The sequence below is a fragment of the Diplotaxodon limnothrissa genome, linkage group LG18 (assembly GCF_057381915.1).
Source record: "Diplotaxodon limnothrissa isolate DT_005_m linkage group LG18, D_limnothrissa_male_GT1.1, whole genome shotgun sequence".
NCBI classification, from domain to species: domain Eukaryota; kingdom Metazoa; phylum Chordata; class Actinopteri; order Cichliformes; family Cichlidae; genus Diplotaxodon; species Diplotaxodon limnothrissa.
In genome coordinates this window covers 7,344,932-7,368,319 of record NC_140613.1, presented here as the reverse complement: position 1 = coordinate 7,368,319, position 23,388 = coordinate 7,344,932, and the positions used below count along the sequence as shown (strand labels likewise).

The window sequence follows — 23,388 nt, the reverse complement described above, 5'->3', positions numbered from 1 at the left end:
TCTAGGTTTTTCCCACCAATATGGTCACACCTCCTGCGCTTATATGTACTTACATGGAAAAACTAAGGCTGGGAGACCAATAATAAGACTGTTCCCTGCAGAACAGAGCAGATATCAATGACAGCAGACATGACTCTAAGTCATGCAACGCTAAAGGTGCTGCTGGGCGACAAAGCGGCTTGCAGATGCTCCAGAATTCTAGGAAAACTAAAGAAAGCTAATAAATCTAACAATCTTGTCTCAAAAAGAGATTATTTTCTCTTAAAGGAGGATCCTCCTTAAAGCTGAAGGTCATTTACAGAGAATAGTAAAATGCTTTTATCACAAAATAATCCGTCTAGTTGTTGTTTCATTTTGAATTTCATGATTTTATAGAACCGGACACTTACATAGGAACAAAAATATCCAATTTAATTTGATCAAAAACACCCTTCCAAATGCAAAACCTTGTCTTTCCATCTCCTGCTTCTTTTTTAGGCTCCGTTTATTGAAATCAGTGAAAACAGTTGTAAGAGTGAGATTTGTCTGTTTCAAGCATTGGAAGCTCCACAGGTTTTCCCAGTTTTCTGAAGATTATTTTTAAAAGGAGGAATTAGACTGATGGTAAATTAAAAGTAAAAAGCCTGTATTTAGAAGGCACGCATGCTGTAGTGAGAGTTCTGATATTTCCCGAGGTTTGAGTAAAGGATTTGCAGAAGTGCATCAGTTGCAGTCAGCTAATTTGGGCTGGCATTGAGAGCAGCAGGCTGAAGTTAAATAAGATGTGCTCAGTCTTTGAGAATAAAGATAAACATTTCTTTGATTTGACAGGAAGAATATCTGTTAGTGTAGGAAAATTATACCAGTTATGAAATGGAAGACTTTGACATTTCCCAATGTGTAAGCAGTCTAGCTGTAGTTTAGATATTAGAGATGCACTGAGTGAATTTTTCTTGGCCGATTATGATTTTTATCTTTGAATTGAGGATGTGGATTTTAGCCAATTCCAATTTTCCTTATCAGAACAATAACTGACAGGATATACAAAGAAAACTAAACTGTTACTCTATGCAGTATATTATTTTCACAATTACAAAAAAGTTCAACTTTACAGTTTCCTCCAAAACTTCAAGTAAATCACAGCATCTTCTCTCACTGAAACAATTGAAAACAAAATGCTTTGCTACTGGTGGTAGAAGGCAAGGCAAGTTTATTTGTATAGCACAATTCAACAACAAGGTGATTCAAAGTGCTTTACAGAGACATTAGAAACAAAAACAAATAAAAAGCATGATTTAAAATTGATTAAAACAAGCAAACAAACAAAACAGTATATAAAATCAAAACAGATAAAATCAGAACAGTAGATAAAATCAGTAGTTAAAATGTAAGTTTTGAAATTTAAGCTTAAGTGCGGATTTGGTGCTTTATTCAAATGCAGCTGAGAACAGGTGAGTCTTCAACCTGGATTTAAATAAACTGAGTGTTTCAGCTGATCTGAGGCTTTCTGGGAGTTTGTTCCAGATATAAGGAGCATAATAGCTGAGTGCAGCTTCTCCGTGTCTGGTTCTGACTCTGGGAACTGATAAAAGACCGGATCCAGATGACCTGAGGGATCTGGATGGTTCATACTGGGTCAGGAGGTCATTGATGTATTTTGGTCCTAAACCATTCAGAGCTTTATAGACCAGCATCAGAACTTTAAAGTCTATCCTCTGACGGACAGGCAGCCAGTGTAAGGACCTCAGAGCTGAACTGATGTGGTCCACTTTTTTGGTCTTAGTGAGGACTCGAGCAGCAGAGTTCTGAATGAGCTGTAGCTGTCTGACTGATTTTTTAGGTAGACCTGTAAAGATGCTGTTACAGTAATCAAGCCTACTAAAGATGAATGCATGGACTAGTTTTTCCAGGTCCTGTTGAGACATCAGATCTTTTATCCTTGATATATTCTTGAGGTGATAGTAAGCTGATTTTGTTATTGTCTTAATGTGTTTTTCTAAGTTTAGGTCTGCATCCATCACTACACCCAAATTTCCCGCCTGGTTTGTGGTTTTTAGGTGTATAGATTGAAGTTCTCTGGTGACCTGTAATCGTTTTTCTTTGGCGCCAAAGACTATTACCTCAGTTTTGTTTTTGTTTAGCTGGAGAAAATTGTGGCACAACCAGTCATTAATTTCCTCAATGCATTTACCAAGAGAAGTGAAAACAATTAGCTGAAGATGAGCTGCTATTCAACCACCTTTACCCAACACATTTTACCTTACCAAACAAAAGCAGATGCAACAGATTTACGTAACAACTCTCCATAATTTGTCTGATAGCTGCTTTGATTCTTTGCTCATTCCGAGGCTGCTGGCTTGGAGCTGGATCTGAGATCTGCATAACTTTAACTTTAGCCACTTTGATTTATGGGTGTCTTTAAAATGTTCATGTTCAGCAGAGTTGGGATGATTTAGGTTCGATTAGGTTTGTTGTTGAGAACATTTTGCGGCAATCTCCTCACAGTTTGATGAACTTTGTGTCTTCACTCAAAATAAAGAACTTCTATGCTAATGATGTGTTAGCATGCATCTATGAGTTTGTGTATGGCTGTTTGGCAAGACTGACATGAACTGGCTCATAATGAGAGATCCATGCGACTGACGAGCCAGTGCCTGGAAATCCCTGGCTGTCCATCTCAATTAAATATTTTTAATTTAGCCTTTTGATTGCGTCACGGTTTTCAACTCAGCAATAGGTAAAAAGAAGTAGAAGGATAAACATTTAACAATTCCTTAGTTGGTGTTATTTAATAATAATAATAATAATAATAGTAGAAGTTGTAGTAGTAAAAAAATTTTATGTTGAAGCTACACATGAACATGATTGTGTGTTTCAGAGGGCTCTCCATTTAGCTGGTGGCTTGGCGGTCCAGGTCAAGGTCGAGTCCAGACTTACTGGGGAGGAGCTCATCCAGGAAGCCAGCAGTGTGCCTGCGGCCTGCAGGGCGACTGTGTGGATCTACAACACTACTGCAACTGTGATGCAGATCGCCTGGAGTGGTACTGACCTTTAAAAATTCATAGGCATTATTATTACTTTGTTCATTTCATGCCAGGTTTGCTCTCTCAACATTATTTCATAAATTAAACTATGGTAGCCCTGCCACAGTCCAACATTAATGATCCATTCTAGTTTGAGGGGCTTCCTCCTCTCTGTGGTAACTTTTGGTTGGTTTGCCAGTGATTTGTTTGTACTGGAATGAATTATTTACAGCAGGGGTGGCCAACCACATGCCAGTGTGCAGGGTTTTTTGTCTAACTAATCAACTCAGCAAGTGAGTTCGCTAATGAAGTCTTCTCTGCTAATCAGACAGGTGGAGTTTGGGTTGTAAAACAAAACCTGCAGAGTCTTGGCTCTCAGTAGCACACTCAGCTCTCTACCTGTAATTTAAAAAATGCAGCATCAGCAGGTATTAGGTATGTGCTCTCTCTTTTGGGCTTAGATTTAGAGTTTGTATGAGCATTTTTCAGGTTACCTCCCATGCATTTAAACATTACTACCTGTAACGATAACTGAAAAAACGTAGGTACACCAAAAGCTGTAATTTCTAAAAGATAAAAGAAAACACTAAAGTAGGCAGGTATTTATTTCTGATCAAATTCTTGTGTTAATCCTTTCAGATTGTGGGATTCATTATTCTGAATATGACTTATTTTTGAATACACGGACAAACAGACTTTCTAGCCTCGAGTAATAAATTATTGCTCTTTACTTACCGTCCTTCATGCTGTGAACAATCCTGCTGCTTTCATCACACTTCACCTTCTACTTTCTCTCATCTCGCTGTCAAGCTTTCCAGCGCAGACACAGGCTTTACAGATGTGCTTTGCGAGTATGCCACTCATTTCCAGTCTTGGATAAAATTCTCACCTGACAGCGAGACTGTCTTGTAGATTATCTGAACATGTGTGTAAATGGACGCCGCTGCTCATTCGGCTGTCTGTCTGGAGAGCGCTTTTGGAAAAGGCTGTCACAGAAACTGGCGGAGATGGAGTGTTGAGTGTCAGGTTGGATATGATACGATCTGTCTCACTGTTAAATTGTCTTCCTGAAAATTTGTCTTGCACATAAAACAGGTTGTGGCAGATTATTACAGCAGTCTAGACTTTTTTTCAGCGGTGCCATTTGCTTGGAGATTTATGCAAGCAAATTAGCCTAATTAGCATACATGTCAAAGCAGTTAATCCCAATAAAAAGTAATTTGTCCTTTTTCATGGTTTTTCTCATCTTCTTCCCTCTCTTCTCATTTTTCTTGCTCCTACTCCAACTTCCTTTTTCATCGATTCCTCCTCTTTCCCGTTTTCCTTCCTAATCATTCTTCATGTGTTTCTTCTCACCCTTGTCTCCTGCTCTCTCAATCTCTCACCACCTTTTCCTTCTCCCTGCTTACTTTTCTTCATCTCTTCTTCCTTTCTCATCTTCCTCTTTACAGGACTGAAGACTCAGGCCTTCTGACCCATAAGGACACCCTCCCGGTTAGGTCTTTGGTGCTGGGTGACATCCAGAGGCCAGGGTCGGAGGCTGCCTACCGGGTGGGACCACTCCGTTGCCATGGAGACAGTAAGTCTCCATAACTGCTTGGTTACAGCAGACGGAAAGCTGACAAAAATCATCCTATTTATAGGTTTTATGTGACCACACATCATTATATAAATGACCACCTGGAAGGCAAAACAAAGCTCTCTATCGCTGCCTGCCAGTTGTTTTTTGGTTGTTGTTTTTTTTATAACAGGTTTGTTTAGCCAAAATTCTGGATGGTTGTTAAATAATATGCACTAATGACTTGCCGTCAGTGTCCTAAATCTGCCATACCAAATGTCCACATTGCACAAGTATGCCTGTCTGCAAACTGTAGAATAGAGCAGCATTAAAGCTTAACCATTTAATCCCAGCCCATGTATTTTAATTTGTTTAAATGCTGAATTTGGGCAGTGTTTTTGGAGGTGTTAAGCATCAATATCATTGGTTTTAGACGAGTTAAGTTGTGGCCATGCATTAATTTGGACTGGTTTCTGAAAAGTTAACCATCTACTTAATTGGTTTGGACAGCTTTGAACAAGTTTTAACATTGTTTTCATCGGTTTGGACAGTTGGTAGGAAGGGCTTAACGATGATTTCATTGGTTTGGACAAGTTTCACTGGGATTAAACATCTATTCCAACTGGATATGTCCCATTTTAATCAAAGCCTAACCTTTGACACTGGAGAATTTCATGGTCTTCACCGTTCTGAAATGGTGACATTTTTAACCAATCACGAAAAGAAATACATAAAGCAGTCTGTTTTATTGTACACTTTGATCCTGGAAGCAGGTTACAGATATGATTTGTCTACAAGATATTTTTAAACATGATGATGCTCTGACTTGGACTTTGCTCTTTTTAGAAATCCAGAAAGTCTATTCAAACACGTTTGTTTCCCTGCTTTTTAGAGGAGGTCAGATGTTTGTGAACAGAAACAGAAGGTTGACAAGCTTGTGGCCCATTTTGGGCAGCTTGTTGAAACTTTCCCTTGAGATCTCAGTCATGTGACACAGATCTATAAATTCTGGAAGTAATGCCATTTCCTTAATGTAAAAGATGCTGAGTACTAAATTAAAAAAAAAAAATAGACTAGAAGTTTTAGTATCAAGCTTAGAAAAAAGGATTATGTGTCTAATGTTTAATTAATTATGAATTAAATAGATTCTTATGGGTTCAGCACCTCCTCCTCCTTCTAGCTATCACTAACATAACTGTTACTAATCCATATTTCCTTTTAAGTCTTCATTCTCTGTTAACTGCTTCTCATTAAGAATAAAATACAAGGTAAATCAAAGTCAAAGTATCGCACTGACTTTGTTCTTCTTTTCATTGATTGCTGTTCCAGTCACTGTGTAAATGCTTCACAACATTGATAAATAAGTGTTATGAGCTACATTTAATGTTCATGACACAATGTTTTTATCATGCTTCTTAGAGAACTTCTGGAATGCCGCATTTTTCGACAAGGAGACGTCGTACCTGCACTTCCCCACCTTCCATGGAGAGCTGAGCGCCGACATCTCCTTCCTTTTTAAAACCACGGGCTCCTCTGGTGTGTTCCTGGAAAACCTGGGCATCAAAGACTTCATTCGCATCGAACTGAGCTGTGAGTACTGTAGGAGCTTGAGGGCACCAATTTAATGAGGATTAGAGTGATGTGTCACTAAAACCTGGAACTTAAAGTTTTAATCTGGATTTGTGTAAACCCAGAGGTTAAAGACTTTATCTGTGTCAAAACTGTCCTGTAGGCACAAATATTACCTTTTTAAAACATCACTGTATCTTCCTGTGTCTTGCACAATCTGAATGCAAACAAGCTACATTAATTTGACACAAGGATACCATTTGTAACTTTGGCAATGGTTTGCTGCAACATTACCCTCGATTCTTCCAGGACACCGTCAAACCTAGCTGCAGGAAACCGAATAATGACGATATCTGAATCATCACAATCATCATCCCAACAGTTTGGGATAAAGTCGAGTACCTGAACTCAACCTTACATGCAGGAATTTTAATTCCAAACAAAAATAAGCTAACACTTTATTTGTTTATGTTCTGCCCAACTCTGCTCAGATCAGCTGTGTTTGTGGCCCAAAGACCTGCTGCCAACAGGGACACTGCAGAGCGCCCTCTGGTGGACAAAATGTGCAGCATCAACAGTCATAGCATGGCTAAATGGTGTTTCTCTTCTTTACTTTTGAAATTTTCATTTCTAAATGCTAGCTTTCTGTGCTACCTGCAGAATCTTCTAGCAACTTAATATTTAATGAATAATCGTTTTTGAAAATATTTAATTTAATGGAGACATTTAGCCAGAGGAAGCCAGAAGAAGAGAACTGTGGCACAGTCTTTGGCATGGCTATGGACATCACTTTTTTTATTGTGCAAAAGGACAAGAATGTGATGGTAAAGTTGAAAATGCATCTACAGAAACAACTCCATTATGCCGCTAACACAGCTTTGGCGCTTTGCTAACATCTGCACAGACAGCATGCTGATGCTCAGTAGCCAAGAATACAGTGTGATGTTAAAGCTGAGTGAACTGTAGCCTGTAGGTTTATATTGTTAAATACTAATTATGAGACAATGCCACACAGCAATTAATTTGTATGCACATAATGTCTTTGATATGCTGTTTAGCAATGGTGGTGATAAATGATTGGTACCAATGTGAACCCAGTGGAAGTCAATAAGAGAATTGAACTGATAAGTTGAAATTCTTCTTTTCCCTCATCTAATGGCAACCCTGGTTTACAGAATGAGTGTACCCTAAGAGTTTAAACTAAAAAAAAGTTGAACTTTGAACTCAGAAGTGTCACTCCATGCTGGCCATCAGACAGAGTGCATGTTTAAGTCATGTGTCCATCTTCTATATACTTTCTATAGTATCATTTAGGAAATAGCAGAACTACACTCATGGATGCTCATTACTTTGCCTACAGCACTGCAGTGCAGCAAAGTGACAGGTACACATTTATGAGCCAGTTTTATAGTCACTTTAGTTTGAGGTTAGTTTGCAGTGTTATCGCTGCACTGCTTTTTGCATTTTCCTAAAAAATTGATTTAAAGGGACACATACACAGCTGAATACAGGGACACTGCTGGAGCAACAGCTTTTCTCCTCAGGGAAATCACTGTCAGCGAGGTTGTTTCAGATCTGAACAGTGATGCTTTGTTGGCAGCTGCCTCAGATCACTCTGTAACGCTGCAGCTGGGCCTGAGAACAATTTCTAAATGAAGTTACTGCAGGATATTGTTTCATCTTGTTCTGTGCTCACAGAGTAATACATCTTCTCCTTCCAAACCATGAAGGATGAGAGTTTGTTACACAACTGCCATCATGTCTTTTTGTTCGAATGAACACCGCAGGAAGCTTTTTTTCTCGCGGATGTGCAAAAAGGTGCAGCACTTTAAAATGTGATTACGGTAGACTTTTCACTTCCTGCTCAGTGTTACCAAAACTGCTTCCCTGGCTTCTGTCAGAGCTTGGTGAAAGGATGATCTATACCATGACACTATAGATTTATCAGCCAGCTAGGATTTAGTTACAGCCTTTATTTCATATATCATATATATAGATCTGTGAGTTGCTTCATCGTGTGTGTGTGTGTGTGTGTGTGTGTGTGTGTGTTGAGAAAAAAAACCTGAGTGTTACGCACTATGTGCTTCAGCAAACAGTGACCCTGCTCTGTAACTTTACATGGCCTCCCACTTCACATGGCTTTGACAGTTGGTATGGTTACTAAACACTCCCACTTTGCAAAAATAAAATTTACAGTTGATCAGTGGATATCTAGAAGGAAAGAAATTTCACAAAGTAACTTGCTGCAACAGTAGAATCCTGTTACAGTATAGAAAATCCTTTATTTCACAAATGGTTATGAAGACAAACTGGAGAGCAAGGTGCTTCGTTTTTTTAATACCTGTGGCAGTAGAATTAAAAACACCTGAATTCAAAGTCCATGATGTATAATTTATGATACTCCAAATGTGTTCGTCTGCATACGTGTTTCTGTTTGCAGGGAACAGAGTGGCACTTTCACCCACTACAAATGTGCTCCCAGGCCATCCTCCAAAACCCCATCTGTATGTTGGGGCGTGGATGACTGATGCGTCGGTCAAATGCTGATTGGTTGGCAAATGGACCGGAATAGGGAAGGGAGTGACAGCAACTTTACCAAGAATTGGAGAAACTTGAAAAATCTTGAACTTGACTTGAGAAGAAAAAGATTTAAAACAATACAGCATGAAAAGTGGAGACAAACACTCAGTTTCACTTCAGGTCTCTATATATTCTAACTTCACTGCTTCCTGCAGCTGGCTGATAGATGTACAACAGATGGTCTCTGCAGGTTGTTGGACAGACTGTGACTGAGGTGTGGCCTAATACTTTTGCCTGTATAATGTTACTGTATTGGGTGACTTTTGTTTTGTTGACCCACTCTTTGGAATATGTGAATTGGGAGCTGTCTGGGAGCCGGTCTGTGAGTCGTTTGGTACTGGGTTGCGGGAGTTGAGGCTCAGGTGTGAAATGTTTGGTTTTCAGGGTTTTTATCGGTTTTCAGCGTTATTTTGTTATCGTTTTTATTGTTAACTCTGTTTTCCTGGGTCTTTTCACGTGTGTTATGAATAAATCTTCTTTTTTCGGTACCGGTACTAGTTTTATTTTGTTGTATTTATCCGCGACACCTTAAAGGCCAGTCCGTGAAAATATTGTCGGGCATAAACCGGTCCGTGGCGCAAAAAAGGTTGGGGACCGCTACTCTAGAACATTTTTTTTTATTGAATTAGTTAACAAATACGGTACTAAAGCCTGCTGTATGGTGGTGACAGCCCCTCCAAAACATTAGTGTTGTACTTTTGGGTATTCTAGTTTTTGTGAGTAAAATATAAGTATTTTATTGTAAGTACTGTATTTTGGCAAGGTGTCTGTGTGTTGAATCCATATAGTTTCTTGATAGTTTTAAGAATGTGATATCTGACATATTTTTCCAAAAGAGAAGTGTTTCCACAGTCACTTTAACATACAGATGAGCCGTGGGCCACTGCAGACACTGTCATGTCATGTGAGGGCCACTTTAGTGTTCAAGTACTTCAAAGTAAAACAAACAAACAAGCAAACAAGAAAACACAGACAAATATTTCAGAAAATGAAGTGTTTTGTTTGCTTTTTTTTTTCAAATTTCAAATATTGTATAACATGACAAAACTGCAAGCGTGAACACAGTTTATTTTTCTCACTTTTAACTAACTGAAGCCTTTCGTTGAACTACCAAATAAACAAATTGGTGCTGTCTTTCTGGCCAGGAACATGGACGCACAATTTTGTTCGTATTTAACAAAATAAAAATGCAGACATGAGTGTACACATTAGTTTCTGACTACTAGTGAAAATTGTTTTCTTTTAATTAATTCCCTCACTGAACTAACACAACCAAACCCTCAACATGTTTGTGCTCTCTGCTCATATTGCCTTCATATTAAATCGTTTTTGCTCTGTAAAGAACTTATTTTAACATTGCACACAACAATAAACAAATCCTCCCTAACAAAAAAAGTAACTTCAAGGGTCAAATTACATTATATTTCTTCACATCAATATACGGGCTGAAAGTAGAGGTGATGTGGGCCCTAAGTGGCCCCCAGGGCGCGAGTTTGAGACCCCCGCTATAGAGAGTTGCACAATGAAATACACAGATTTTAGTTTGTTAGTATTTACTAAAAGCTTCTTAAATAATATGAGGTTGTTTCTAATGAATTGTTGTTTTTTTTATTTTAAAAGGAGGACCCTCTTAAAGCTTAAGGTCATTTACACAGAATACTAAAAGACTCTTATCACAAAATAATCAGTCTAAATTTTAACAGCCTATGAGTTTTGTGATTTAATTTATATAATGATCCATATAATCATTATTAAAAAGCGTTCTATTAATCAGTTAATGAAATCACGCTGTTTTCCTGTCCCTTGCTACTTTTTCAGCCTCCACTCAGGTGGTTTTCTCCTTTGATGTTGGTAACGGCCCACTGGAGGTTCGTGTGGAGTCAAGCGTCCCGCTGAATGACAACCGGTGGCATCGGGTCCGAGCAGAACGGAACGTGAAGGAGGCATCGCTTCGACTGGATGAACTTCCTGTCGCCACGCAGGAGGCGCCAACTGACGGACACTTCCACCTGCAGCTCAACAGCCAGCTGTTCATAGGTGAGGATGACATGGATGCATTTGCGCACAGTTTTTGTTTGTTAATAGTAGTACTGCTGGTTTTGGTGTCTTTTTTTTTTTTATGTCTCTTTTGTTTAAAGAATTCTCTGTCTCCATATATTCCCCTGCACTTCTTTAGAATATAATATACGTAGTCTATATCTCAGACAATATCTTCTTTGTTCTCCGGGGAACAGTAGTTCAGCTCAGTGTTTCTGTACTGCTCCTTCTAAAGTCTGCTTTTAGCTTTTAGTCCTTTTCTTTCCTCCGTGTCCCCGTAGTATAACTCTGTGCCTCCCACTTAAGTTCACATCAGATGTCACTGTATGAATTGTTGTACTGTGCAGGGCTATTTCTGGTTCCCAAAGGCTGTGGTTTAGAACATTTCATTCTCACGGTAGCTTGTATAGCCATCTGTGCCAGGAAGTAGAGTTACCTCAACTTTTAGCTTTATTTTAAATGTTTGGAACCCGTAGGTTACAGTTGGCATTGCAGAGACGGAAAAAGTAAATTATGGAAAAAATACGGACTCGTATTTGCATGTGTAGCATTAAATAGTCAGCTGTTGAGTTTTAATTCATTCTTGAGTGCCTTTGTGTTCTTGTTGCTGTTGTGTTTTTGTTCTCGCTATAGTTTGCTAAATTCAGGCACACGTTTTCTGGATTTATTTGTTGGTTCATCCTCCACAAATTTAACCTTAATGAACAATAAAAATTTGTGTTCAGCACATTAAGCCGAACACTAATTAGTAATGCATGTTAGGATTTTTGTTGTGTTTTGCAGAATGGTTGGTGTGTGTCCTTCCGACGTTTAGGCCAGGTGCAGGATAATAGATACAGTGCACAGACCATTTTATTGGAGTGTTTAGCTGGCAAATATCCAATGTAACAAAGAAGTTCTATTGTTTACGAGGAAAAAACCCCACACAGAATTAAATTGTGCTTATATATATATATATATATATATATATATATATATATATATTCTTTCAAACATCCCTGAAGATTAATTATTAATAAAAAACAATTCTGTTGGTTTTGTCGAGCCATTTTTCACAGACACCAAAATGCCCAGCTGCTGTTAGGAACCAGAGAGTTTTATTGTGTTAGTTTGTTGATACCTCGTATAAACAGTGCAGTTGCTCCTGTAGAGGACCGGCTCTCAAACAGACGGCGAATAGATCCACTCAGGGGGTCCTGATTACCTTTAGAAAATTTATATAATAAAACTAAGTTAAAGGAATATGAATGAACCAAAAACAAGAGCTTTTTTTTCAACCAGTATCTGGATTCTTAACAATTTAAAAAATCATGGCGCTTTTTTTTCACACACACTTCTTCATTGACTGATTATTGTCATCTATCTCACATCCACACCACAAATTTAGAAGCACCAGTTAACCTTACGTGCAAACTTGGAGAAACCCCTCACAGGTGCAAGCAGTAGATGCCAACTCCAGAGAGAGAGGGCCAAGGAAAGATGCTGACTACTGCACCATCAGAGCCTATACGAGCCTTGTTTTTTTTGGCTTCTAAGCTAACGTTGGGTGGAAAAATAAATTTTAAATATTAGTAGTCCACTTTTTTTTTTTTTTACTACTGTTTGTATAAATCCTGTTGCCTGATCATTTCTAAAAAGGTGGGAGAGACTTGGTGGGAGAGAGTGTTTTTAGAGGCTCCTAGAAAGCTAATGCTTGTTTTTGACCCTAAAGTGTGTTTCACAAGTGCAGCCTATCAGCTCCACTGCAGGATGTCTATGAAAGCCAAAATCCAGCCAACACTCGGGACCAGTTGAGAGATTAAGTAGAGGTTTTACAGTCTTTTTTTGATTTGCGCTCTAGCAGTTGAGCTCAGTTGAGATCTAGAAGATAATTTTGACTAAAGTTGCTCTTTTCAACTTCTTGGCGCTAGGTCAAATAAACTGTGAGTGAGATTTTTTTTAAAAAATAAAATTTAAAAAGTATAAGAGAAGCAAATCTTTTTTTCTTTTTTCTGATTATTTTCTCCTAATTTTGCGAGAAATCCTCCTAGACTTGGATTCAAAGGCAGGCCCCACATCTGGTTTCCTCTTTCAGAGTCATACTTTAAAGGAAAAGAAATCATCTACAACAGAGTGCTAAACTGTTCTTGGCCAGATGCCACCAGCTCTTCAGCATTATTCAATATGAAAGTGCTGAGGCAATGGTTCTGACCACTGAACAATAATCACAATAAATAAGCATGCAGTAGGGAGTTGTGATTATTTATATATATACACACACACATACATAGCCCATGGTGTGATTTCTTGCAGCAATAAATAAACTGCAAAGAACTCTAAACCTCTAAGTTATTAATTTCGCAGTTATCTTATTAACCAGCTACAAACTTCATCAATGCCGCAGCCCTATTCAAGGTTCCTTATTTGTCACATGCATAGTTATATAAGTATAACACACAGTGAAATGTAACCTGACATGCTCCTCAACATGTGCAAAAATGGGGGGGGGGTAGAGGAAGAACATTATATGTATATATATAGTATATACATTAGGTGAATGTGCAGTAGTAGCAGCAAGCAGGTGAATTCTGTACATTAATAGGAATAGGCAATCTGACTATTTTACAGAATAGAAAAATAGAATAGAATAGAAAATTTAACTTACAGCCAGTACAATTGTACAATTCAAGTCTTATCATTCTGTAAATATTTAGTCTTTCACTTCTTACCAGTAATCACACTGAAGGGAAAACAAGCCAACAAACTCTGAAATTGTCTGATGGTCACAAGAACAGACAAATCAAGGAGAATATAGATTGGCTGCATGTGTTTAACCAATAGGCTCTTTGTAAATTAACTGCACCTCACCTACAAAGCAGAGCAGGCAGAGAAAAATATCTGCTGTCAGTTTGCTGCTTCCTATATAGCAGCTGTTAAATCTGATGAGTTAGCCTCTTAAAGTGCTATAAAGTCTGTGATCTCTCTTTACGAATGGTCATGGTCAGTTTCACATGAATTCTCCTCAAATCAGCATCTCTTTATGGCTGTATATAAATCACCTGACCCAACCTGTCCCTCTCAAACAACGTAACTCAACCAAAGACATTAATAGAGGAAATAATTACAAAGACATCAGGTTTCGGTGTCTAACCCCCTCACCCTTCAAACAGTCATGGCGGAAGGTTGCTCTTTCCTGAGTGTGGTTCTGATAGAGGTCACTTCCTGTTAAAATGGAGTTCTTTATCCCCACATTCACAAAGTGCTTGCTTGATCAAGCTGTGCTGTCTTTTTCTTAAAATATAAAGAACATCAAGATTACTTTTGCAATAAACTGACAGTAAATTTAAAAAAAAAACAGGTGGTTCATACTGTAGCTTTTCTTTAAACTGCAAGCAGTTATACTCTACTGATTATACTGATAGTTTATGTCAGTAATTAAAAAAGCAGCAGTTGACATCAATTGATACCTGGATGGATGCTAGCTACATTACCTGGTTTGTTGTTGGTTCTCTTTTTGTTTCTATGTTGTATTTTATTGGCTTTATTTGTGAATTAATGTTTTAAATATTAGCAATGATGTTGTTGAGCAGAAGACTCAAAATTTGGCACCAAAGTAAATAAACTGATTAATGACTTGTAATTGTTGTAATTTATTTATTCATTTACGCTGCTTTTGAAGGGCAAACACATTTTGCTTATCATCAGTGACAGGGTCTTAGATATGCACACCTTTTCCAGCAGTTTATTTATGAGAGATTTTTCTTCACGTGTTTTTTTTTGTTTTTTGTTTTTTTTCACAAACCTCAATTTTTTTGAAGACGGCAGCATTGCTCCCTTACTTGGATGGATCTACATTTTTGGCGCAGGTTTTACAAATGCCTTACCTGCCACAGCCCTCCCATTTATCCGGGCCTGGGACCAGCAGTAGGAGTAAAATGGCTTGAGACCCCCCCAAATCACATTTTGAGTAATATTTAAATGAATGCCTCGTGGCTGTTGTGGGGCTATTTGGCATCAGCTTAATAACACGTGCGTCCAGTTTGATTTTCTATGAAACAGCTCAGTTGGTTATTAGCCATACTACCAGCAAGGCCTCAAGGATCACGCCTAGATATGTCTAAAAATTTTGGTCTGGATACAGATCCCTCAATAAATTGTTCAATTTTGTTGGGGGTTTTTTCCCAGTAAAATTTCGGTTTATTTACATGTGCCCCTTTCTTTTTTCCTATCACCATCATCAGATCAAAACTGTAGCTATATTGTCCGGTTCTTTGGTTTATTAGTAAATATATGCTAAAATGGATAAATAAAACTAATGACATTCCCATCAACCCTAGCTGTACTTTGAATTTTGTGCAAATTTGCATGCTAATAAACTACGATTAAGATGCTGAACATTAGTTGCTAAACATCAGCACGGCAAGCTGATGTCAGCATTTCTCTCACCACCACGGTGCCTAAATACATCCTCCACGCAGCTCCCAGCATGGCTGTAATCTCATATCTTGTTTTTTATTAAGCCCTCCCTGACAGCTGGATGGCTCCTTACTTCTACCTCTCATCCCCCCAGTTTGTACCAAACCATCTCACTTTAAAAGTTAAAAATATCAAACCTCTATAGGGTAATATGTCATCCAACACGTTTCTTAAAAGATATCATTCAGCTATATTACACTCATAATAATCCCCACAATTATTAATAAGATTTTAAGTGTAAAACGTATATATGAAATGTAACCCTTTTAGTGTCTTGGCAAGGGGGGTGACTTTAAAGCAGTGTTCAGATTTCTCTCTACATCGTCAGTATCTCACCGCGTCCCTCCTTGTTCACATAGTATGAAAAGCTGAATATTAAGTTATTTGCATTCACAAGCCTCAGCATGGGCGTGATTACATTTTCAATCCATTTTACCCCATGAATTGTATTTGTAAGACTCCATTTGTAAGGCAAAACTGTTCTATTGTGTAAATTACAAGCTCCTGTGTTGGTTTGTATAAATTCACAAGCCATATTTCAATGTATGCTGTACTTATGTGCCATAATCCTGCCTTGCTTTATAAGGCAGCGGATTCCATTGTCTTGATTAATAAGCCGTGTTATTGCCTTGCATGGATTTATAATCCCCAGCATGCTGTTTGCGTTGGAGGTGCTAAAAATCCACACACAGCAATTTAAAGTGAGCTCGGCAATTAGCTCAGCAGAAATCACTTCCTTTGTGAAGGTTAGAAGCAGTTGTTTTGTTTTGTTTGGATAGCTGAGCCTTTGTATATTTGTGCAGCATCACTATCCACCAACTGATGCACAGTTTATTCCTCCATGCTGGGATGTGTAGATGAGACTCCATCCTCTACAAGGATTTTCAGGATTCCTTTGATCTTCCCTTCATATCCCTCGAAATGCAGCTGCATTGGCACTAGATTGTCCTATTATAGACAGTGCGGTGTGCACGGTATCCTGTCAAGTCAAGGTTGTTATTTTTCTTCGAATCCTCTTTGAAGCGCAGCTTAGTGGGGGTTTTTTTTATATGCTTTATACGAGGCATATTCAACCTGCATGTTAAACCAGTGATGACAAAATACTTTTTTTTTTTTAACTTATCATTGTTCACTAGACTGTTCATATCCTGTTCATCAGAGTTCACATTACAAATGTTATACACAAAACAACAATTTGTAAACTGTAATTCCAGCAGAGGAATGGACAATTTGAGGTTAATTCAAAGTGTTGAACTGGCATTGCATAACATTTTACTGGAACTCTCAATATGAGGTCCAAAGACATGCTGATGTAGGTGGAAGTCATCATTAGGCTGAAAAAAAAATGAGGGATAGCAAAAGTTTTATCAGAGGTCAGCTGATCACTGCATACATTCCTAAAATGAATGAATGCAATGACTAGCACAAGAACACCAAAAGGCCTGAAAGACTTATGTGGATGATCAAAGAATTATTTCCATTGTTTCCATTTCCATCTAGCTAGGTTAAAAACACTCATTAGAAGGATAGACTTATCTTTGTTAAGTTCAGGAGATGCCCTCATGAATGATGATGATGAGGCTAAGGATACAAAAAAAGTATGGGCAAAGAGAGAAAAGCTCATGAGCCAAAGCATACCACATCATCTGTCAAACATGATGGAGCCAGTGTTATGGCCAGTGGAACCGGTCAACAACTGCTTATTAATGACTTCTTGAGTGAATTCTGAAGTGGAGAGCTTTTCTGTTTTCTGAATATACCGTCAAAGAGACAAAACGGTAATTTGTTTAATTATTCTGCTCAGTATTTTCTCCCTGTCTATGTTCCATCCTTCCTCTCTCATTTGTTTTACTTGAATTCAGAATTTATTTCTTTTTTGCAGGATAAACGGAGAGAAATCATAGCCTCCAGTTGCAGTTTGCACTGTGTTTTTCACACTTTAACCATTGCTCAGCAAGAGTCAAGTCTTTGCACACGAGTCAACATCTTCCTTGCAAACCATCACAGCAACCCGCTAAAGCAATCACAAGGAGGTTTTCAGTCCAGCACTGTGTACCATTCGGTGCCCAGTTTCACATAGCAACTGCCAGAAACCACTTAGCAACCAATCAGGGATTGAACCATTCTTCCCTAGCAACCCGTAGCTATCAGAAGGCCGCAAACAGGTTCCTAGGCATGTGTGATTATTGCCTAACTTCCAGTGTTTTTTTTAATTCTACCATTTTTGCTGCTTTTATATGCCTCGGTGTTCTATTCAGTAAAGATTATAAAATATTCTTACCCTCCAGCTTGCTCACACAGTTATTGAGTAAAAATGATCTTGCCAAAATTTCGAGATGTGGCAATGATTATTTTGTGAATCAGTGTTTATCAGTGATGGTAAAAAATACTTGCTCAAACATCTGAAAGTTTCTTCTCAGTAATGAGTAAATTGAGAAACTGTTGTATAAGGAACAGTTAATGAGTGAAGAAAGGAATAAACAGGCTAACAAAACTGTATGTTTCCTTTTTTATAATTGCAACTTTACAGACTCTTAACTGTAGGGGTGGAATAGACATCAAATGTAAAGTGTTTAGGCTGAACATATATATAAATTGCCATGTTATCTATATGCTCTTTTCATGTGTGCAGCATAAGCAGCCCACAAAGCACATATAGTGTTTGATGATTGTTTTGTTCGCCATCGCTCAAGCGGTGCAGGTCAGCTCATCCTACAGCATACTGTTTTTGGTTGTTTGTTTTTAATCTGTGTTTTCAGAAAATATCCTGGTTTCATATTGAGATTTTAAGTCTTTTCTCAGAGCTGTGCTGTGCTTTTGCTCCTTCTTAGTTTAACTTTTCTTTTTCCTGCGTTTTGCTTGTTGAGCTCGATGTTCAGGCTTGAACACGCATCGGCTTTGATCTCCATTTCACTAATTAATTTCTATTCACGCTCATGTCGTCTCACGTGTCCAGTAATACACAGGATCCAGACGTATAGTAGACACTGAAAATGTCTTGTTAGAGCTGATGCATTTTTGATGGATATGAGGCTGAAATTCTCTTGAAGGTCTTACTCGTAGCTCTGCTCCTTTGGTCAGAGGTGGAGTTTATCTGCATTTCAATTCTTTGATGTATGCTTTGATCCCCACATCACAAATCCCTCATTATGCTGTTTAAGTGTTTTCTTTAAGCAGCGTTTCCATTTGATGTGAAGACTCTGTAATCCTTGTTGGAGCTGAAGTTGTACGGCAGGATGTTTGTTGAAAACCCTCACCGCTCTGATAGCCTCCCTGGTAGGAGGGTTTGTTCTTTAATAACCTCTCCTTGCTGCTGTTTTATTGCTTTGATCAGAGGTGGTGGTCCTCAGGGATGCTTTTTTGCTCACTGCTACAGTCACCTCTTTCACTCTCACACACTGCCATTTAAAAATTTCCTGCGCTACTAAAGCTTTTCTTTTGGCTGCCAAACAGAAGCGGAGTAAGATATTTCCGACATCTGGGGTTTTTGACGTGACAAAGATGAGTGGAGCACTTAAAGCTTGGATAGACGTGAAAAATATCCTGTTTAAATGTTCGTCCTGAAATATGAGCGTCTGTGTCGAAAGATGTCGGTTTCCTCGAAAAAATATGCATAAAACTCAAGAACAGCAGATAATGGTGACTGAAAATGCACTTTTGGGAGAAACATCAAGTCAGCAGATTTCTGATTTGGTTGCGTGGAAGCTAATGATTGTAATTGTATAATTCTGATAAAAGTTTTCTTTCACTTACTGGATAAATATTTGAATGTATCTGAATTTAATAAAAATGCACTTTAAAATATATTATTCTATTTTGCCAGCTTTCTGTGTCTTCATCTCTTCAAAAAAGCAAAGGACTGAAGGTCATTGGTAATACTAGGAGCCATAGGAAACCTCTTAAGGGGACAAAATATAGAATTCCTGATAAATGAAGCTGAAATAATTAAAACTGGTGGTCATAACTACAAAAGACATAAAAAACATAAAATTCTTAACTGTGTGAATATCTCCCAGGGCTCAAATTAGTGTTTGGTAAAAATGACTTTTATGTGTGCTGGGTGTTCTTCCTGGAACCTTTAGAAACTTTATTTAAAGTGGCCAAACTTGCTTCCTGTTGGGTATTTGAAATCACTGTTGTATAATAGGCCAGCTGTGAGCTGTAGTTTTAATATCAGAGTCACAGCGTGAGATTGTGTTAGTTATTTTAGTTCTTTTATATTGGGTTGTTGTTGTTGTTGAAGGCCAGTTTAAGATGACTACATAGGTTTTGTTTTTTTTAAACTGTGCTTTCTGACTCTCAGAATGCAAATCTACAACTTTTAAGAAATCTTCTTAATAGCTAAACCTTTACATGACTGAATGGAAATTTTATAAAAAATGGTGTAATAAGAAATATGATTCTTAATCTTCTTAATCTCAGCATGGCCTGAGATTAAGAATCATACTGATTAAGAATGTCAGCATGAGCCTAAACTCCCAGTTTTTACATGTGAAACTCTTGACTGAAGAAAATGTAAAAACGTTTGTCTTTTGTCAGGATGTCCAGAAGGCATATTTAAACACGTGACAGCAATAACTGTCACAATTTTGTATGTGTACGCCTGTGTTTAATAAGTGCAGAGTAAAATGTTCCAATACATTTACAGCTGGAGATTTGTGGGTCGGGACACATTTGCAGTTAAAGAAAGGTGTTTGCATATTGTATTAATTTGAATCACTATGCAGAAAACTGTGGTACAATAGCTGTGATTATAACACTGATTAAAATGTGATTACACTGTAAGTCTGACCGCTGCAGGGTTGCATTGTTATGCAAGTGAAGGCGTCCAAGTGTCTAACCTCTCTGAGTGATTATTTAAAGAGTAACAGTTGAAAGGATGACAGGATGACTGGATTGTAGACATTTGAATCATGAACAATGACTTCCAGGAGAGTCTGTGAGGATTCAAATGACTATTATGTTGTGTCAGAAGCAAGTTTCATATTACGCGGTGCTTTGCTGGTTTAATCATTTATGGGAGTTGTATCAGAGCAAAGACGGAAGGCCTAGACAAGACTCTAACAGAGATCAGTGACTTGTTGGTGTGCAAAGCTGCTGCTGAACAACAGGACATTGTCTCCTTCTAACTTTGACTGCAAAGAGCTGCTGAGTTAGTGCCTCGAGCGAGGTAATAGATCGACTCTGATCTATGTAGAAAAAGAGGGGTTGTCTTATTTGAACTATGTGAAGAATCGGTGACCGTGTAAGATCTCAGAGAGAGTGTGTAACAATGAAAACAAGGTTTAAACTTCCACTAAAGAGAGCATGCAGAATGCCCTGTTAGACAGGCAGACAGATGGATGATAAAAGTTACGTCCCCCAAACTGTTTCCCACCTACAGTTTGTTGCTTCATTGCTGTTTTATCGTTGAGTCATTTCATAAAAACTTTTGACAGTTTGGAGCTTCCGGGGAAGCACAGGCGACATGTGTATCTGCTGTAGTCGACAGGAGAAGCTGTCAACACATAAAGAAATGAAAGAAGGGCTGAAACAAAGACAACATGTTGTCATGCTGTAGTAGATCGTTAGCTAAACATGCAGAATTTTGCTTCCTCTTTGTTTTGGAGGCTTTGAGTTTTAGTTCATTAATGTTTAAAATGGAAATGGGATGCTAATGCCATGCCCTATTTTTGTGTTATCAGGAGGCACAGCATCCAGGCAGAAAGGCTTCCGGGGCTGTATCCGCTCTCTGCAGCTGAACGGCGTCACTCTGGACTTGGAGGAGAGGGCGAAGATAACACCAGGGGTTCAACCCGGCTGCCCGGGTCACTGCAGCAGCTACGGCTCGCTCTGCCAGAACCATGGCCGCTGTGTGGAGAGAGCCAGTGGCTTCCAGTGTGACTGCAGCCTGTCAGCGTATGCGGGAGTTTTCTGCCAAACAGGTGAGCAGATACAGGAACACACATTTTACTATTAATATTGTGTATGGCTTAGGAAGTTGATTGCACAAGCTTTTCTCTTAGAAAAACAGATTGTTTTAGATACTTAGTGATGCTGACCCCCAGGTCTGTCCCACTCACTTTTTTAGAGGCTTTTTTGTTTGGAGTCCTTTGGGTTTACTTCTCTGTGGTTTCTTTGTTCTTTATTTAATGCAGGTTTTGTTTTTCTATCTATTTGTCACTGCATTAAGTCCTTGTTTGTTTTAGTTACGGATTTCATTTAGAGTTTTATAGTTCCCTCAATGTGTCCTTTGTCCTCATCTCCTGTGAGTTTCCCTCTGTTAACTTTATTCATGTGTCTGTATCCCCTCGTTTTTTTGTTTCTCATTTCTCGTTTCTTTTTGGAAGTTATTTTCTCTTTTGTCTGGTTTTAGTTTAATCTGGTTAAACAGTTTTTTCATCAGCCCATCATAAAAGTCTCAGTCTGCTTCACGCATTCTGCATCGCAGTACTCTCACTTCATTAAACATGACAAATGTATTGTTTATGTGTAGAGGAATACCACAGCAAGGTGAGGTACATGGCCCAGACATTTCGCCCTTATCTTATTTTGGCTTTTTGAAAAGTTTGTCTTTTTTGTTGTTTGTTGCTGGGTAGCTTCTTATTGACGAGACACCTGAGGTCGAATGAGTAGAGTAAAAGTCCAGTATAACCAAAATGTCTTAAAGGCGCTCCATCGTTGATGAAAAAATGCTGAGCTCTTAGTTAATGTAAGATTACTTCTCAATAATGTAGAGTTAAACTTTATGGAAGCATGATTTTAGAAACACATCGTGACATCTTATTTGACATTTAAAATACTTTTTTGTCACGGTTCTGGGTCATTTCGACCCAGCATTTTCAGTTTCTTGTATTTTGGTGTTTTTCTGTATTATGGTTTATTTTCTAATTCTTTAGTTGTCCTGTTTTGAATATGATAAGGTTTCAGTGTTATTCTGGTTAAGAGTTTGTTCTTAGGCTTAGTTCAATGTCTGTTCTGTGCCTGTCATGTTTGCTGTTTTACTTTGAAGGTCTTGTCTCATGTTAGTGTATTCAATTTTACTTCCTAGTCTTGCCCAGTGTTGGGTAAGTTACTTTAAATTAGTAACTTAGTTACATTACTAGTTACTTCTATCAAAAGTAACTCAGTTACTTCAAGTTACTCGTTACTTTCAAAGTAACTAGTTACTAGGGAAAGTAACTTTGATTTTACTCAGAATTCTCTTGTTAATGTGTTGCTTCCGTAACTGGATACCCAGCAAGACTGCCAGTCTTCTAGCTTGCTTACTTGCCACAAGTGCTCTGTGCCACCTACCAATAGAAAGGAAAATATAATGTGCATATTTCCACGAGAGAAATCCCACGCCTGGACCGTCATTGACTGCTGCCATGATTCTAGCCTACGTCACAGCGTCATGTGCGCTTTTTACATCCAACACAAAAACTGCAGTCATGGTCCTTTGATTGCACTCAGAACTCGGAAATTCTGCCTTCCGAATAGGAAGATGTAGGTAACACCAGACTGCAGATGAGCTGCATACAGGGCTGGACTGGGACAAAAAATCGGCCCGGGCATTTTGACTAGAGCCCGGCCCACCATTATAGGAAAAATCATAAAGCCTTTGAATGAAAACAAACGACAGAGACGGGACTTGCGACAGAAAAGCCGATCAGCTGATCATTGATCAGTTTCATGATTGAAGTAGAAACAGGAGAGGGAGGGGGAGGGAATGAGAGAAGAAGAGGCAGCTGTGCAGCAAAGACACAGAATAACTCCAGCTTTGTGTCTTTTTCATTGTAGCTGAAGTCCGGGACAAACTGTGTTCCTTTTCACCTCAATACGAAACGCATGATATTTTCTCTGAATACGAGACGATTCCGTTTTTTACGGGCCGGTTGGAAACTCTAATAATTAACCTTATGAACAAAATAAAGTTCAACATCAGTAACATCATAGCACCCACCCAGCTGTATAGAAACTCCGTCATGCTAGCTAGTACCCAGTACGAAAAAGTCAGCATAACGAAAATAAACTCCACCTAAACTTGGTTCATATCTGACCCAGATAGACTGCAGGTCATAACTTCTTACCTGAAGTTCAGTTCGCCTCGGGTCTCTGCTCCTCCTGCGTCCCCTTTCCCTCATCCACCTGCTGGCCTCCACCACTTGCTAATGTTACTGAATCTGTGGAAGCTCCGCGATAGCCACCGCAAGAAGTAACGAATAA

At 38.6% G+C, this 23,388-nt stretch overlaps 1 protein-coding gene across 3 annotated transcripts in view; it reads left to right on the top strand.

The window, feature by feature from the left end:
- Positions 1-23,388, top strand: part of LOC146613007 (contactin-associated protein-like 4) — a 154,398-nt gene that overhangs the window by 114,974 nt on the left and 16,036 nt on the right. For all 3 annotated transcript variants that reach the window (XM_085378752.1, XM_085378753.1, XM_085378751.1), the window contains 5 exons: positions 2,858-3,020; positions 4,454-4,581; positions 5,980-6,150; positions 10,528-10,746; positions 20,886-21,125. In XM_085378752.1, the coding sequence (XP_085234878.1) occupies positions 2,858-3,020; positions 4,454-4,581; positions 5,980-6,150; positions 10,528-10,746; positions 20,886-21,125 (921 nt within the window). The remainder of the gene's footprint in view (positions 1-2,857; positions 3,021-4,453; positions 4,582-5,979; positions 6,151-10,527; positions 10,747-20,885; positions 21,126-23,388) is intronic.